General features: G+C 39.1%; 1 protein-coding gene across 4 annotated transcripts in view; it reads right to left on the bottom strand.

Moving 5' to 3' along the window:
* The window catches only part of ARHGAP6 (Rho GTPase activating protein 6), a 336,609-nt gene that overhangs the window by 27,629 nt on the left and 289,712 nt on the right, over nucleotides 1–19,268 (bottom strand). For all 4 annotated transcript variants that reach the window (XM_037377475.1, XM_037377477.1, XM_037377476.1 and 1 more), the window contains 3 exons: nucleotides 15,501–15,572; nucleotides 6,429–6,685; nucleotides 1,544–1,739 (listed from right to left, as the gene is read on the bottom strand). In XM_037377475.1, coding sequence (XP_037233372.1) covers nucleotides 1,544–1,739; nucleotides 6,429–6,685; nucleotides 15,501–15,572 — 525 coding nt within the window. The remainder of the gene's footprint in view (nucleotides 1–1,543; nucleotides 1,740–6,428; nucleotides 6,686–15,500; nucleotides 15,573–19,268) is intronic.

Here is a 19,268-nt window from a genome sequence, read left to right as displayed (position 1 = left end):
CTACTATTCCTAAAGCCAATGAGCAGACAGAAGTGTCTATCTTCTGCAATCTTTAAATTTCTCGTCAACCAATCCCAATGACTGTTTTGTGTATGGTGGATGAAACTGAAAAATGAAGAATATCAATTATTTGCCCCAAATTATCTCAGATTATTGTGTCATGGGGTACTACAGCGCACTCTTAGAAAATCCACAAAAAATATCATTTTTTTTTAAAAGGAAACTTTACTGTGAAGCAAATATTTTAGTAAAGAATGTTGTATAGAAAAGAAGTTTTGTTATAACAGTGGGTTAAGTGGATTAAAAAATTTATCAGAGATGATCAAGTGACATAAAATCACAGCATTCAAAGGATATTAGCTGGACGGCTTTTTTGGCTGACTCAGACACTTTTATGTTACCTAAACTCAGCTACCCTTGCTTAAAGGGACAGAAGTCATTCATCTCAAACTTAATCGTCCCCGCACTTATTTGTCAGCCATGGTATCTAGTATCTGTAAAAGGCTAACAATGACTCTCTTCCACAGCTTGTCTTTATATATGTGTAAACAACATGGTTTTCAATTATGTGTTGTAAAAGCGTAGCATTGTTGTTTAAATAGCAGTCCCTCATCTGCAAAAGCCTTTCATTCAGAGTCAGTAAATGATTTTTTTTCTGGTCAAATTACGTATAAAATGCATCATTGGGTGTTGCAGTCACCATTACTTAATGGTTTGTTTATTATCAGGCCAAGTGATAATTCTGTCTTGCTGTGGCCAAGTTATTTCAATTCTCATTAAAAAGCTTTGTAAGACTAACCTACATTGGGAGAGATGTTGAACAGATACCTTGATTAACTATTGTTTCTGTATTACAGAAAGCTGGTAGGAGGCTTGTGTCTGGACGATCATGAAGACATGAGGGGAACATTGGCAGGAGCTTATAATTCCCTTTGGACAGAGCAGGCTTGAGCCTAAGGCTGGTCAGAAGGACTCAAGCCAGGGACAAACTGAGTAGCCAGCCTCCAAGCCTTGTAATGAACAGGAAAAAGCTTCTTGGAGCTTAATATAATTTCACACAGGATTTTTTTTCTTTCTCTGAGCCTCTACCTTGAAACGCTGTTTCTAGTTGAGTCTTGCACTGTAGTATAAACAGGTAAGTTAGCTCTTATACCTTAAGATTCACTGGTGGCAAAGAATGACTCCAGCCTGACTGGCACATTTCAGAATTTAATTCTCGAGGTATGAGTAAACCTGTGCCAAGAGCTGTTCCTGCAAAGCTGAGCACTCCAGTATGAGATGAACCATCTCCAAGAAATGTCCCTTCCTCCACGCTGCATGGGCCAGTTTGCAACCTTGTAGAACAGATCCTTACTTTGGGAAGATATATATGTAATTATTTGTGAGACAGTATCTTCAGCAAGAGGCAAAATAGGAGGAAAAGTGTCTGACTTTCAAAGATGTCCTTGCAATTGGAAGTATATGCTTGCTTCTCAAAATACACATTTATTTATATTATAGTAAAAATATATCTGCCACTCCTGGGAAAACGAAATATTCTTACCATGCTTTTCCAAGTGCTGGCAGCAACTATCGACAAGCCGGGGAACCTGCCTGTAAATAGGGTTCAGGCTTAGTTTCTTATCTCTTGCCTTTTCTTTCTTGCTCTGGGCTTCTGCTGGCAAAGAGAGCTGGAGAGCCTCCAACAATCGTGACTGATTGTCATCAAGATCTGTGATAGAGTCCACAGACATTGCGCCCTGTAAAATACACACACATGAACAATCAGTATGGCTGGAGAAACTGAAACACTGCAGGACCTTATCTAACAAGACTTTTGCCTACCTTTATTTTAAACAAACTAATAGAAAAATACAATCTGCTACACAGTTTTTATGAATTAATGAAGTTATAACACCAGTGTAATGGATGGGAAAATCACAATGGTACCAATGCTATTATTACCATGCTACAAGGAATACAAATTAGATACTGAAAAACCTAAACGCTTTCCGCTCACTCAGCATACACTTTTATTGTTCTAGGCCTGCACATACTGCAGGACAAGGATGAATCATGGTCTTTCTGTGCACCTCAGCAATATACTACTTATGTGTACAGGGATACATACACATTTTAACCCTGATTCCCTACTTCTCCTGTAGCTTAGGACACTGCATCAGTGAAATGATGCAAATAGGTTTTCAGCCATACACCACATACAGTTCACTAACAACATGAATACATACAACTACATTATCGCAGAACTCACAGAACAAAGACACAGCAGAGGGATAATATTTTTTAGATAATTCTACGTTATGTATCAATATTTAAAAATAATTAAAATCCCAATGAAAGTTTGAAAACTATGTTTGGGTTACAGCAAGGCACAGAAGTTCAAGCAGCCTACAAAAGATAAAGCAGTAAAAGCAGTAGGAGGTTTATGGCATGCTTCAATGTTCACACTTGAAAAGTAAGATATTTTTTTTTCAAACCACAAGACTACCATCACTTCAAAATGACCATTTCCCTCAATTGTTATTTAAATTTACCAAGTAAAAACATTTTAGGGGGCATCTAGGCTTACAAGTTTTTCAAAAGAAAAACACTGGGTTAAATTTTCTTGCCAAAATGAAGGATACATTTTACCATAACATAAAATGTACTGTACAGGGATCCAGCATGTCATCCTAAGAAATACTGAAGAAAATGTAAATTCTCATTCAAAACTTTGCTGACAACTCTAATTTCTTAAAAGCACAATGTTCTGCTGACGGGCACTTCATAGACTGCTGGTGAGATCTCTATGTCTACTAAATGAAAACTGTACAACTGTGAAGGAATTTCAAGCTCTAGAAGTATTTTCTTCATCGGCCTAGACAAATGAACTTCACAAATGTTTCCAATTCATACACAATTCATACAAAGTCCACTGAGATTTCAACTGAATTTAAAAATTTTTAGTTTACAATAAAAGCATCTAACTTATCAGGTATGGTTCTGTTTCTTATAAGTCATGGAAGACATAAATAAAACATACTGAAGTTTTTAAAATTTTTTTGGACCCACATCTCTAAAAAATTACTTGACCCTTTAGAATGCAACTTTGACCTTGATTTCTGATGTCTCTCAGAAGTACGTTTGCTTGATTCTCTTTACCATTTCCTGACAAAAGGAAACAAAAAACCCCACCCAAACCAAGTAAGAATCTCTGGCTATGATCCATGTGTGTCAAATTCCAACTGAACAATTTTTTTCTATTTTGTTTTTAGACTTTGGAGTTTCAGACATTAAAATTAGCTGACCGACACTGGAAATCCTAACACCATCCTCACCGCTCAGCAACTACGCAGTTTCTGTATGACAGGTGCCCTCCTTTAGAGCCTGCCTTTACTGGTCCTTCCCTGACTGCAAAGCATCCTCTCCTCATGAATCATTATTATCACAAAGTCACTTAAGTCAGATTCAGATCCCTAAAATAGATGTAAATACAGTGAGTTCATCATTATCCTTGGGCATTGTATCAAAGTTGTGGATTAACTGGTGCACTGAGCTGGCTTTAGGAAGAGTGACCTTGAGTTCTGTGGATAAAGTACAGAACTGCTTGTCAATACCAAGGCCAGCTCTGGTTTTAAATTTTTACGTGCACAGGAAAACCCTACCTACATACTCCATGGATCCAGCTCAAGCTCAGCCAGACCCGTATGATGGTTGAGGAACAATGCAGATCATGCACATTGCTGCCCTCTACTCCAGGACTATTAACACAGACACAGTGCTACTTGGACTGCAACATCCAGAAAGAGAAGAAAAATCAAGTTCCATCCACTAGGTGTTACCTTTACACATAACTGATACCAGTCTCTGCTCCACCATGACAAGCTCAAAATCTAAATTAACTGGGCAAGTCTTAAAATAAGTACACAGAAACATGAAGGAATGTGGAGATTAAAGAGGAGATGAAAAAAGCAAAAAGAAAACCAATACCAGAGGACAGTGTGGAAAAAAGGTCAGGTGCAGCTTTTCTTCACTTTCTAAGGCTCATAGAAGACTTTTTCTCTTTTGAAAAGATGAGCAATATTACAGAGTATGTATGGGGTCAAATACTATCCATGGCAGATCCATTTTCACTCCATACTTTATGCTACTTGAGCAATAAAGCAGTATGACTGAGCTTCTGATACTGGAATAAATTCTGGCTGCACATTTTGTATTTTTATATATGTGTATATATATAATAATACATTAACAGAGAGCCAGAATATGCTCTATAATAAGCATACAGAAAGTGCCTTGCTGGATGACCAGGGTCTCAACTCCCAACTGCTTGTCATAAAATCCTACACAGAAAATACAGCAACAGTGATTACTATCTAGCTCTTGGAGAAGAAATAACCACAGCACTCCTACCATGAGCTCTGCAGCCAGCATTATCTTATATCCCTTACTGAAAGCCTCAGCTGAGTGTTAGAAGACTCAGTGGAATACAGAAAAGCAAGTGACAGAGCTGCAAGTAACGTGAATGGTACAGTGGTAAACAATCCCTCTAATTTAAGTTTAAGAGGACTGCACTCTAGGTGTCCGTGCAGCATTTGTGTGAGAACAGGTTGTATCAGTTGCATGTACTAATGAATCGCTTTTATTTTTTTTAAGCATTTGCCTTGATATAATCAAAAATAATCAGTACAACACTGCCCACAAGACAAAAGATAAGTGCAAGGCTTCCTTAGCGTCCCCTAAAAAACCTCAAGGCAATAGAGGAAGTACACTGATAAGCCTAAGTATAAAGGCCAAAGACAGACAAGATATGGAACATGAGCTGCTATTAATGTTAAATAATTGACAATTCATTAAGTACATTACTGAATAACAGGTTAATTTCCAAGAGGAAATGCCAGCTCCCTCCACGTCACACTGCCCACCTTAGTTTACTCTTAGCTCTCTGCAGGTGAAGCATGCACTACTGCATGAGTGGCTATGGACTAAAGCCTCAGTTTCAACACCCTGAAAGCTGCAACCCTCGCATTAACAAAAAACCAAACCAAACAAGCAAAACACCCACAGGCTTCACACATGCATTATCCTTCCCTCATATGAAAACAGGTTCTGAAGCCAATGGGTGTATATGGTGAATTTCTATTTTTTGTCACTGCCTATGCAAATTCTGGAAGAAGTCAGTGGGTTTCCCTTCACACTTACATTCAAGCGTACTTTGCACTTTTGTGTGAACGCAACTGCCTGTTTGCATGGTCTGGACAGGCCAATAGATGTGGATTACGCGTACATAAGAATGCAAACATATGCAAAGTATCATGCCCTCAGCTATTTGTAGACACTTCAAGCTTCAGCTGACAGCTAGAGAGAAAGAAGGCAGGTCATGGGACTCTTCAATCTTCTCTTAATTTGCAATTTATTCCAGTTCTACCCTTCTTAACACCCTGGTGTGAAGAGCCCTACATAGCATTTCTCTGAAGCAGGTTTTATCCTAGGAATGAAAGAAGGTGAGGATCCTAAGAAACTGTTTTATGTCCTAGCATCTGTTCTTCTACCCCAAATTCTTTCTCAGATCACTTAACAGGGGTTTTTATTGGAAGTATTTTATTATACATTTTTTCTCCCTCCACTGCAAGCAAAATTAAAAAGCAGTAATTCCAGAACCTCTACCCCATGTAACAACAACAACAACAAAAAAAACCAACCCAAAAAATCTAATACTGTTACTAGTTGCAGTACTGGAAAACCAGACAGCTCAGAGCATAAAATCTATTTACAAAGAATAGAACCATGCAAAGAAATGGTCTACCAGGTACCTATTTTACACGCAGGATTAACTTGCAGCTCAAACCACTGCACTGGGTTCTGCTGCCAAAGGTCTCTTCATAGCCTGTGTGTAGAAATATCTTTCAAAGAGCCTCGTAAAAATTTACTCTTACTTACCACCAAGAACATGATCAGAATTAGACCGTGGGGATTTTTATTAATATTAGGATAAGGAATAATAGTTAAGATTTATTTCTAAATTTGTGGAGCTACATTAACAGAAGCATACATATATATATCAATCACACAGGTTTAGTCTTCCCCAGCCGAAAAAAAAATAGGTTGAAGGTGGATGGAATTTGTTAAATCTAAAAGAACTAGACAGAAGGAGGTAGCCAAAGGGAGTGAACAGGAAGATTTCTAAATAATCTCTCTGCCACTTTGCAATCTGGAACAGACTTGAACATTCCATGTGATCTTTTCCCATCAGCATCAGAGAAAGATTTCCACTACAGTTAGAATCTTCTGGGACTCATCAGGCTGGCTTCCACCTGAACAAAACCATTACTGTTTGAACATGACAGAAGAAATACTCCACAATCCACAGATAGATCAGGGTTTTTATCTGCTCCAGCTAGACCCTCCAGACCTACGGGCACGCACCACATTGTGATGGGTCTACTTACACGCCTCCTTGCTCGTGGCGCTGGCTCAGGTGTGTTCGGAGAAGTGGACTCGTTCGGCGTTTCTGAGGTTGAGCTAAGAGATGAGTTACTGCTTGAAAGTTCTTTGTTCTGCCTTTTAGTTCCGAACGGCAAGAGGAAGGCCACAAAATCTGAAACATCTTTTTGCTCTTCTCTCTGAGAATCTTGCTTGAGCTTGTAGGCCCGGTCATTAGCAATCACTTGGGACAAGGGCATTCCAAAAGCCTGGGGAATAAATTCTGCCACGACGACAACAAAAAATAACATTTACTGAAGGTCTGGTATTTATTTAGTACAGAAAGAATTAAGTTTTAAGCTGTTAAAAAGAAAACCAATCTGAAGTCCCTTTAAATACATAATAATTCCAGTGAGGTACTAGACTGCATAATAATAATGAAAACAATAATAATAATAACAACAACAGCAGCAGCAGCAGCATTCAAACAATAAAATAATAGTGGACATGTGCCAGGTAATAGTAGCCCCATAGTATCTGAAGACTGTTTCCAGTTGGATCATGCAAGGTACACCACACAGAACCTTGGAAAATCACTTGGGAGCAGACCTAATTAAGATCTTAACTTCCACTGAAAGCAACTGGAAGTCAGACACCTTTGGCTACATCCAGATGGCAAAGGGCCATCCAAGGCTCTGGTAACCTCACACTGAGACTGGGGAGCCAAACTGGCCTGTGCCACAGCTCGTTCGTGCCTCAGACCCCTTCACCAGGTTTCTTTCTCACAAGTGCTGCAGGGCACCCGAGTCAAGGGGCACATGCACATGCATGGTCTCATTACAGGTCAGGAGGGTAAGTATGCACCTACCTGTACAGGGAGCTTGTAAGTGTATCCACTATTCAGACTAAGCCTTCAAGCAGATGGTTTTAAATATATACAAGAACTATACTGCTTTAACATACTGTAAGATTAAACCAGTTTAATAGTGGTGTATCAGTACAAAGGGTCTTTGTAACAGCACAAAGATATACAGGGACACGTAGAAATACAGAAAAATACAGGTTTCTCTTAAATAATAAAAAAAGCATAATCCCATCCCATATCAATATAACTGTAATGTACAAAACCAGCATATACTTCAGATCTCAAAGTAAAATGCTCAAATATTTTACAAAACAGAAAAATGCTCTGCAGGGAATCAGCTAAAACAACTAACATTGAAATTCTCATCATTAAGTTTCATATCTAGACCTATCTGAGATTAGTAGAATGAAAACCACTGGACCAGACTGCTAACTAGAATTCTTTTGTACCCAAATGGAATGAAAAAATAGCTATTGACTTTGTTCATCCTGGTGAAAATGGATTTTTTTTTTTTTTTTTAAAGTATGAAAAAAGGAAAAACAGCAAAGGCAAACAATAAAATCCTTGTATACTACTTTGCTACAACCGACTAAATGATTAAAGTCCAAAGTTCCTCCCGGGACTTAAGGTCTGACTATGTCTTTGATGACACTTCCAAATTTTATCTAGGCTTGCATTATCATTAAGATTAAATTAAGGCAATGCAGAGTATATTTTATGAATCTTGAATGAGGACACTACTAGCCCACCATACTAAAGAGATAAAGGCCTGTTGTTCTGATTTGGTGAGAAATATTACTGCTCTTTAGAAGTATAAAATGTTAAGACATGAACTAACTTTGGTGGCCAGGCAAAACTAAACCAGGAAGCAGAGCCTCACAACATATCAAGAAATCTGGAGATGACCTGTGAGTACAATGACATCTAAACCCACCTGCATTAAATTTAGGACAAGAAAGAACATCATCACATGAGTATCAAGCAACGCAAGGACTGCCCGTTCCAGGAGTCCAGAGTTAGATCGATCCCTCCTGTACCCAGCAGAGTGTGCTTATAAAATGATGAGAGTATTAGTATTGACATTTTTTACTATTCTGAATTATCGTCTCAATGAATATTTAAGATCACAGACTTGAAACACACATATGCAACATGTCTCCACTTCTGGCTGTCTAACCGGGTACTTTGATGTACTCCAGCACCCCTATTCATCTGTCCTTCCACAACATTTCCTGAGAACAGCCACTAACACAAATCCTGAACATAAAATATTTCTCTGGTGTTGATTTACACCCATTCACGCTTCAAATTGGTATATGACAGCAGTATGTAGCTCAGTGATGCCCAACAACATGCTGATGCCATTGATCCTACAGCACACTAGGATCAGCTGGGACAAGATCAGCAGGAGATAAGATCTCATCACTGTTTCATTAAAGTAATTTCATTAAAATGACCTTCTCCCTGACTGTGTTATGTAAAAGCTGGTATTCTGAGGTAGGTGTTGCTCCTGCTTGAAAATTCCAAGGTGTGGTTTGCCAAGTTTTTAATTGCTTCTGTTCAGCATGCCCGTAGAGCAGGGTAAGGACACCAAGCCTCTACTCTAGGCTGCTTTGCTGTACGCCTCCTTCTCAGAGGACATGAACCACTTCCCCGATTTCTCAATGTCTGGCAGACATGGAGAGCTGGATGAAAAACAACTGGCTGATTTTCAGATTAAATACAGATGGAAGTGATGCTGGCTGGCAGTAGTAATTACTTTAAAGAATTGGCAAAACCAGTAACTTTTTGCTCGTTTGTTGAAATTAAAAGAATTGGTTGCATCTTCCGCATACTGGCTACAGTCTCAAGTTGCCAGTACTCAGTTGAGTACACAACTCAAGCTGTGTGTGTGTGTGTATGCATGCGCACCATGGGTGGTGGTGGTGAGCATGTTCTGCCCACCACTCTTCAGAAGTATTCAATCCCAACAGTCTTCCCGTTGGACAGGTAATGTCATGCCCGTTACAGTGAATGCCAGCCCTTTCAACATTTCAGATTCATTAAAAAAAAAAAAAAAGAAAGGTTGTAGTCATGCAAAGTATTTAGCAATCCATTGATGGGGAAGAAAGGGCACTGACTCAGATGTAAGATGTCTAGGTTTGAGGCTCTGGTCTCACGATCAAAGTAAAAGTACCAACTTCCTATTTACTGCTGTAGGCTGGGGATCATCACTGTCGGAGATGTATGTATTTGTATGAAAAAATGTTCCTTAAAGCAGGGGCTCAAACTTTGGTCTGTATATATATACCATATATAAAATATATATTCTAAGTGAGTGCCAAAGCTACTAAGTTAGTTTCTCTCTGTAAATTCAACAAAGATTTGATCACTTAGTCAATTAGGAGAGTGGGCAACTTAGAAATTTTGCAGAAAGCACCATGTAAAAATGTGAAACAACATGGCAGACTCGTCAATCAGCTTGGAAACACAGACTCATATACCTAGCCAGGCAGCACATAAGGACTTGACTTTTGATCCATTCTGGCTTTTTAGTGTTTACTGGCAAATGAGACAATTTGCTATTCTGCAGAAATGCATAACTTCTCTTACCAGAAAGTCTATCTTGCAGCTGAGATAAGTTCCTTAAAATTTTAATCAAAAGTGGTATGTTCCTAAGAAATCTTTCTGTGGTGGTAAATCAGCATTTTCTAATAAAAAGCAGCATGTCACAGAAAAACTCCCCGCCAGAACAAATAAGAGTTTTAGTGATCAGAAATTCTTTTATCTGCTAATCAAATGATGATATCCTGGATGGTGACCCATACAGTTAGCTTACTTGACCTCATGTCACCATGTCCACGTATAGTTTCAAAGACTTCTCTGAAGTTTCAGCTGGTGAAAATTGTGGTTTCCATCCCACAAACCATAACGGTCTATTAAGAACCAGTGAGGTCTATATTCTAGACCCTAATGAGGCCTTTGATGCTAATAAAGTGAAGAGCATACAAGACACCAACTTACTCCCTTCTCCAGCTAGTCAGAGCTCATTGACCTTCAAGGACTGATACAAGGTCTTCTCAATTACTCAGACTTGTTCTGTGCATAGGTCTTGAGAAATACCTCTAAATTTACCCTGCATAGCTGGGAAGTAAACGTGGAAGACCTTTTCAGGAGTTCTGAGCTATGGAAAAATCAAACATCTACTGCTGGATCTGCGAATGCCACAGAGCTGTCAGGAAAGCCATCTCCCAGGAACTCCAGCATACAGAGTGGCTCTGCCAAGGCCCCTCAGATGAACCTGCCTAGTATTTATATTGAAGCACAAGCAGAAAGGATGATTCTCAGTTGCTCAACAAATCACGTAACAAGTGATTATTATTTCTGAGCAGGTAGGGATTACTGGAACCAAGGCAATACGGAGCTGGTTTATTGACAAAATCTTCTAGGAGAAATCCTTTCTGGGAAGCATCTCTCTCAGGAATGCCTGTGTGTACTTTCCAAGTAGGCATGCTTACGCTGACCCCCATATCACTGGCAGGAGACAGACAAAAGGCTCCGCTTCTGCTGCCATCAACATTAGTGGTGAATCGGTAAGGGAACAGTCCTGAGTCGCCAGCATGCAGAGCATCCTGAGAATTTCTTATTCCAAGCAGCACTGATATTTTACTGCTCCTCCAGCCCAAGTACTGTTTGTCAGCAGCTAAAGCAAATGTTTGGAGGTATATGTACACTGCATGATTGAGAGTCAATATGGCCATTAATAACAAGGAGGCTGGTTAGAGAAAAGCAAAGACACTCAATGATGGAAGCTGAAAATATTGCTTAAATATCTGGGCAGAGTGCAGCTCTCCTGTTTCATCAGTTTATATCCAGCAAGCTTTGCTATATCCTGCTCTGGTGAGTCATTCAGAGATGTAAAAACAATTTTAAAACCACTTGTTTTAGAATTTTCCCCATTTTAACGAGATGATGGCAGATGTAAAAAAGGACAAAATAAAGACATGAATCTCATTTTAAATGCATTTAATTCTACGTTAGTGTGTCTTTGTTGGCCTTCAGAAGTATAAGAGTTTGCTGAAATTCTCAACAGATAGATTGATCGACCGATCCATCTAAATAAAAAGTGATGTTAGGAGACTAAAAACTCCACAGATTGGACCAAGTTCTAAAATGAGTCATTAAATCTCCAAATAGTCTTAGAAGAAATGAGTATTATATACTTTTGGTTATGTCTTTTAAGTGCAGATACTCAGTGGGGTGAGGTGAAGGAGAACAGTCTTGGGCGCAAATTGGAGAGAGGTGGTACCTCCCCAGAGAGAACAACTCCAGAATTCTACATTCTAGGGTGGTTCAGTACAAGTCAGTGCTGAAGGAGAGGGCTTGTCAGGCAAGACCAAGGATGCAAAAGTCCTCCCTGTTCCTTCTCAGGAACTGCCAACACCTGAAGACACAACACTGGCCGCATGCACTACAAGCTGCACAAGGCTCATATTTCATGCACCCTGAAGCAAAATCTCCATCACGCATGGCTTCCTGCACCAGGGGCACTATTACATGGTGCTGTGTGATCATCAGGATTAACCTTCAGGAACCTACCTATTAACACAAAAAAAAAAGGCTTTTCAGGTGGCACATACTCCATGCAAAAGCTAACAACACAGCTACTTCAGCTGTTATTTGTCCTGGTATGTGGGGTCTCCCAGGATGGGATATAGGAAACTCAAAATGTTTGGAATTAACTACGTACTCTTCAAACTGCAACTGTGCTTACAAAAGTGATGGTGAAGGGACAAAAATGCTGTTTGCGTTAAGGCAGCCACAACTCGTCTATAAAATGTTCTGGAAATCAGCTTTCCTGCTTCCCCTCTGATGTCCTGCAGCCTGGTCTTGCTGTTTCCCTCTCATCACAGTGCAGCTGGACTAGTTACCAAACAAAAAGAAAAACCAAACCAAAACAAAACCACAAAAACTCAAAACGAAACAGATGGAAGGCATGAGGACTAGGGACCTGCCCCGGCCCTGCACTAAGTGCTCCCTCCTTCTGTGTGAGCACACCCACGTCCACTGTGTGGAGTGTTTGTTTTGGACTGGTTGCCCAGAAATGGAAGATACTCTCTTTATAAAATCAATGGTAGAAATGTTTGTTAAAAAACTACCGTGGAACAGACCAGGATAATACCTGTAGCTCGCTGTGACACACATGCTGAGGGAGGTTAACTCTGACTTTGGGTGGCACAGAGACCACTGTTCAGGGAAAGTGGGGCTTGGATAAGCTTATCCTTATGGCGACCAGCAGCATGAGGCCTTACATTTTTCTTTCCAGAGCCAGCTCATCACCTGAAAGCTGGGTCATGCTGTCCCCCCTAACTCCTGAGGCTGGGGGAGATGCTGGTGCTGCTGCTTCCCACAGGGAAACAGCCACCTTTCACCAACTGTGCCAGGCTAATGGCCCACATGGCACAATCCAGCACCCTCCTAGTTGACCATCCCCTTGGCTGTCATGGATTAAGAGTCTGCTCAGCAAGTATCCATGGGGCAGATGATCTTTAATAACTCAGAAGGGCAGAGAAAAGTACACCAGAAACAACCATGGACAGAAACCCTGAGAAGCAGGGCGCCATATGCTGCTGTCTAGGCTATTTTTGCCTAACATTTGCTGTTGACAACAAAGAAGAGCCAACATGACTTTATTTTCACTCTGCTGACACAACTTGGTTGGGAACCTGACTCCTTCCAAATTCCTGGCCCTCTTTATTCTTACTGATCAACCTGATGTCCTGAAGGAAGGAAAGAAATACAAATTCTGCTGTTTGCACAGTGCTGAGGTACTTTCTCCTCAGGGGGTGCTCCTACAGTATTTTATACATGGAGAGAGCATGTAAGACATATCTATAAATGAGAATAAGGCAGTGGAAGATGGGAGAAAGAGGATAAAGCAGAGGGGTACATGTTTGAAATGCCTGAAGTTAAAAGAAGAAGGAAGAAAAGATAAAAAAAGGAATTAAAATTAAGAGACTCAGCATAGTGTAAAAACGCTTGGGTATAGTTAACCAGAAGATATGGACAATGCTGCAAAACAGGAAGTAGATAAATACATACAAGGATGAATAAGTACGAAGTGCTGACCTTTGCTGTGGGCAACTACTGAGCCCTAAAGAGCCAAGTGCACTCAGAAAAATCCATCAGATTAAAACCAGAAAGTATCCCCAAAGTTGTTAACTGATTGGAGTATAAATGTTACCATGCAGGGCAGACAAACAAAAAAATCCTTGAACAGAAATGTAACAGCAGAAAATAACGTTATCTGTATGTAAGTGCTCAACCAGTACAGTTGTGTAATTATCAGAAACAGGTGTCAGCTGAAATAAAACAAGGCTGTAAGGAAATCACGAGTACAGGGCAATGTAAGAAAAATTGTTTGAAAGATCTTCGGCAGCAAAGAATCTAGAGGAATAAAGAGCAACTCTGGGTTAAGAATACAGAGCAACTCCAGGTTAAGCATTTGTATGCATCACCAAAGGAAGTTATCACTTCTCAAGGCACCACACCAAAAAGGCATTAAAGGAGCTCTGGAATTGCAATTGCAAAGATCCACCAGGTTTGGGTGACATGACAAAATTTGGTCTTCGGTGAATTATCAAATCAATTTATTATTGCTCAAATCTGCTACTGCAATGAAAAATGTGAGAATAAAAAGATAAACTATATTTAACTCTCAAAAGAGCTTCTAAATAGGAGACTATCAAAGTCCTCCTACCCATATGAGGGGGGAAATAAAAGCGTTCAGTGCATCAACAATTTGTGAGACACAGAATGTTTAAAAGATAAAAAAAAAAAAAGGCAGTAAGTGATTAGCCATTTCTGATGCAGAACACTGCACAGACTACTATGAAGATCAGTGTCTGGCAAATGCACTGAAAAGTAGGGAAGGTTTTGCAACAGAACTGTGTTGCTTTGCACTTCTAACTGCACGGAGAACTATAGGAAAAAAACCAAGAAAACAAAGTAACATAATGACTAATTAATTACAGTGCAGCCAAATGTAATGCTTTGATAGGAGCAGTACAAAATAGATTATTCCCCAAAGGTGGCTATAAAAAACATTCAACCACTAAATGTGTTCCTTCAAGACTCCCTCTGCATATGGGCTCAGTCCTACATCAAGCAATTCTCATAAAAAATGAAAGATTTGGTACTTGCAATGCAACATGGGAGGCCACTGGATTTATCCAAACAAATATGTCAGGAGACTTTCAGTTTTAGAAAGGCAAACGTTTTCCATAGCCATTTTAAAATCAAGAAAATAATAATCCCATATATGAAGTCATCAAACTAACAAAAATTAAAAGGAAAGCATTTACTTGCTGACAAATATCTAAAGTAACTTTGAAATGGGGATGTTCATTTTTTCAATGGACTTTTGAAGTTCCATCCTTCTGCCAAACAATTACAACCAATAACATCAGAGTTACCAGATCACTTCTCTTGTTACAAATTTGTGCTTTTGTGTGTGCACCTTTGTGAAACTGGGGTGTTAATACTGAGTTTTACCACCACTTTTCCAGAACTTCTTTTCCAGGAAGGAGCACAAAATTAGATGCACCTACGTGCAGAAAACTGCAATGGCAGAGACACTTTTCAGCTCTCAACATCCAGACTTAGTTTAAATGGCTGCAAATTACAGGTCAAGTCCAGTGGATTAGAACCCAGCCCACAAAGCTGATTAGTGTCCACACAAAAGAGTACAATTGTATCTGTAAATCCGTGTCACATGGAGTCTAATAAAATCCAACTGATTGGTAATACTGAAGCATTTATGTATTTTAAACAACAGCTATATTCCTAAGGTTAAAAAAACAGAAAAGCAAACCAACTGACTTGCTTGGGCAGGGCTGGGTTCACATGCTTTGCAAATTGAAAGAGGAGAGTGCAAAGGCAGGTAAACAACTGGATTATATTACCCAGACCACACTCTGCAATGAATGGTGAAAATGGGGAGAAAGAGCAATGAAGAAAAGATGCAGTCCTTTAACTCCTCCTTTCTCCCAGGAAATAAGCTTTCAATTGAAGAGATCTGGGTAATACTAATGACAAACAGAAAAGATAAAACGTATTTTTCACCTGGGAAGTAAATACCTGGGCAGCACACCAGTAACATTCTCCTACTTCATAATGTATACATGTAAGACTGAAGAAATCTCATATGCAAAACTAAGGCCTGACCAGTAAATATGTACTCATTTTATTTTACCTTTGTCTCTGTTCTTCTCCTTTCCTAATGAGTCCAGTTTCTTTCTTAATGATTTCTTCCTCTTTTGTCCATCTGTAAGAGGAAAAAGGAAAAAAAAAAGAAAAGGGAAGTAAGTGAGGAGAAAGAATGCTGAACAAACCGCGGCACAAGCGGTAAGAACATGGAGTGAGATGGCCACAGCACTTGGGGTCAGGAAGGGTGTTGAGGTACATTTCACAAAGGCTGAGGACTATTACAGTCCTTCAGCCCAAAGGAGTGCTGCTTTGTTCACCCACATGATGAGGCTTTACCGGGGAACTAAAATACATCACTGCGTGCTGATGGGCATTCTACACACGCGTGGTCACACAGCCTACATGGCGGAATGGTAAGCTCATTTTGAAGACTTAACAATGAAGGTTTGCTGCTGGATGCTCCTATAGCAACATACCATAAACCTAAAAGGTACTGGTTAGCCCTCTGCCATGGTCACATGACTGTGGTTCAGGTGTGGAGCTGAAGGTAGTATTTGGAAAGGGAGGATTGATAACCTCCAGGATAAATTCTGCATACCAGTCTTACCAGTTTGTGATAGCTGACCACCTTCACACAACCCATCTGATCCGAACTCACACAGGGAACTTGCAGTTTGGCACAGCATGTCCAGATCGGTTCAGAAAGATTAGAGTCTCAGAGAAATTATTGTTCTGACACCCTATATATAATCCAAGTTTTCACTAAGGTATTAAAGACCAAAGATTTTAAGCAACAGTGTAGGCAGGTTCGTTCTTGAAACAATTATGGCAAAAGGTTGGCTGTCATTATTTCCTTCAGCAGCATCTTTTATAATGAAAAGCCAACAAAAATGCATTTTATTTATTAGGTCTCAGCAAATACCAGGGATTAAGACATGGGCCTGCTTTAACTTGCACTTTAAGTTCCAAAAACTTATAAAGGGTCTAACGTCAGGACTAATGCTAATGCTAACAGAAGCACCACTCCACCTAATTAATGAATGTACCTTTTACCTTACTGGTTTTGTAATAGGGCAAAAACTCAAAAATGAACACATTGTATCTGTGTTTCACTTCTATAGTAAGAAGGTCACCAAATAATCTGCCTCAACAAGTTTTTCTAGTTATGTAAGCCAGTGTCTTAAGTGCTCTTTTACAGCAGGGAACATACCATAGGGGAGTGAAGTGGATCTCCATCAATTAACTCTCATCTCCGCAATTAGGGGTCATGAGAGAACACAAGCTGTTTCCCCACAGTTTTCCCTCAACTGCTATTGAAAGCCATGTCCAGATAATTAGTCAACAGACAGCTGGACAAATTCTGAGTTTTTCACAGCTAGTTAATATCCTTTTACTTTAAAATTAACTTTTTTTTTTACCTTATGTAACTATGGTTTGATTAACTCCACTGGCACACTTGCACTCTGCATTTAGAGCATATTTGCTCCCAGCACTCACTTAACTATGATACTTGGTTTTTGTCGCTTAGGTAGATCATCATTAGCCAGTTATGTTAATTCTCCTTTTTCTTCACCTGCTCTGGTGAGAATTCATCTCTCTGAAGGAAGTCTGAGTAGAATGGATAAGGTATTCTGGATGAGAATTCAGCAGTATAATGGTGGTAATTCATTGCCTGATACAGTCTATGATTAGATTTTCCTTTTCTGTAGATGCATGACGAGTTCATAACTCAAAGTCATACTTTGATTGATTAATATACTCAGTCTTTTCATACCTTCTGACATTTCCAGTTGATAAGACTGAGTTTATTACAGAAATTCTTTCACCTCTTGGCAATATGAATAGTCGGTAGCCTGCTTACATACATGACAGTACTGCTGGTTTTTATAAGGTTACCCACCACTATTATGTTCTGGCTTTATAAATATATTAAATAATTTCCAAATTATTTTTCATGTTATAAATTCAAATTACTGCATCACAGTAGGCTTTTGATAAATGACTTCTATTTCTTTGGAGCCTTACAGCCTTATTCTCCAAAGACCCATTCATTGTTAAGCCGACATTCTACTGAAGTCTACTGAGACGTAAAAATGAGAATAAAAGTTGAAATTGGATATAAAATAGTGTGTTTTACTATTATACCTATACAATGGCAACTTCTGGAGTGTTTCAGTGTCCTGAAATACAGCAAAAAATTAATGCTATTCAATATTGAATACAGAAACGAAGAGCACTCATATCCACATCAAAAACAGGTTAACAACTTCTATAGCCAAACTATCAATACTTTCTCATGAACCTTGTTCTTAATGGATGATTCTTTCAACACCAGCAGTGACGTAATTCCTTAGTAAATGACAGGCTGGGACAACATTTGTGCATTTGCCTCTGCAAGCCTAGATTTTTGGATACAAGTGATACTCGTGCCCAGAGGAATGTAAGAAGCAGCAAGCAATTTTGGAGGAGACAAACCAGAAAATACAGAAGAGTGCACCCTGTGCACTCCAGCAAAGAAAGAGATTGCTGAGTGATAGAAGACAGACACCTAGCTTCATCAAATGGGAGCAGTTCCACTGAAGGCAGCGGAGCTACGACCACTTACATTTACAGTTTACCCCATGGCAAGAGAAAGAATTGCATATGAAAATAAGACTGAGTGGAATCTCAGTGAAAAGCTAAAGCTTAGCAGATCTGCCAAGAGGTCTAAGGTCAGTTCCAGCTCTCCTCCTCCCTAGCAAAAGACATGAATAATTAAAATCTATATTCTGTAAAAAAAATAAATAAATGTTTTGAAATGATTGTTGATTCACGTTACATCAGGTATGAACACTGCTGAAATATTCATAACATGCTTAAAGATGTGCAACTCTAGCAGTTTTACATCTTAAATTAACCCAATTCATAGCAATAATGCTTAGTCCTTATTATCTGCAGTCTGTTTTGAGAATATAATTAATATCCAAAGCATCCTTGGGAAACAGGCAAAGCATTATTACCCATGCATAATACCTACTGTACGTTTTAAAATTAAAAGCAAATATTTATGCAAAATAGTATTCTATCAGCCCAAAGTACTATTAAATATGGACTGGTATTTTAATTCACAGTTTGGGAATGTTTAAACCACAAAGTGATAAATGTTGGGCTTTTATCCAGCCTTTTCTGTCTATAATTATCAACTAAAGGCTTCTTTCTATAGGTCAACAATATATTACTACTTCAACAGATTCCACTCAAGAATATTAACAAGAGAAGTACTCAAAAGACAACAACTGTCAAAGTGAAGGAAGCTGCAATTTTTTTCTTCATTTACCCATTCTGATTTTTCTGAGGAACACCCTCCCAGACAGCTGTGCAGATTAGTTTCTCCAGAAATGAACTTGGTTTGTTCAATGTTCACTAATTTATGTTCATTGCATTTTTCACTGCAATGCATACATCACTCTCTGGGCATCTATATATTAAGACTAGCATGATGAATTTTTAAAAGACCAAGAGTCTAGAATCAAACTCCTGAGTGCATATTAAATTGTTACATGACCTGTTTTTCCAAAGTGCTGAGCACTTCCAGGTTCAGTTAATGCCAAAAAGACTTTTCTATTTGAAAAATTAGGTCATCTTTTTAGAACTCTCTCAGTGAACCACAGCCTACAGAACACAAAAGAGTATTTGCACTGACATACCAACTTTGGACAAGAATTGAGGAGTTAGACTTCTGGGATTATTATTTTTTAAATTTTGGGTTAGGGTTGAAATTAACCTGCAGTGTCATCACTAACACCATTTAATTAGCAGTTACACTCTCAAATCC

This window comes from Falco rusticolus, chromosome 2 (assembly GCF_015220075.1).
Source record: "Falco rusticolus isolate bFalRus1 chromosome 2, bFalRus1.pri, whole genome shotgun sequence".
Taxonomy (NCBI): Eukaryota; Metazoa; Chordata; class Aves; order Falconiformes; family Falconidae; genus Falco; species Falco rusticolus.
The sequence above is the reverse complement of the archived record's forward strand: the minus strand, read 5'-3'. Positions and strand labels throughout refer to the sequence as shown.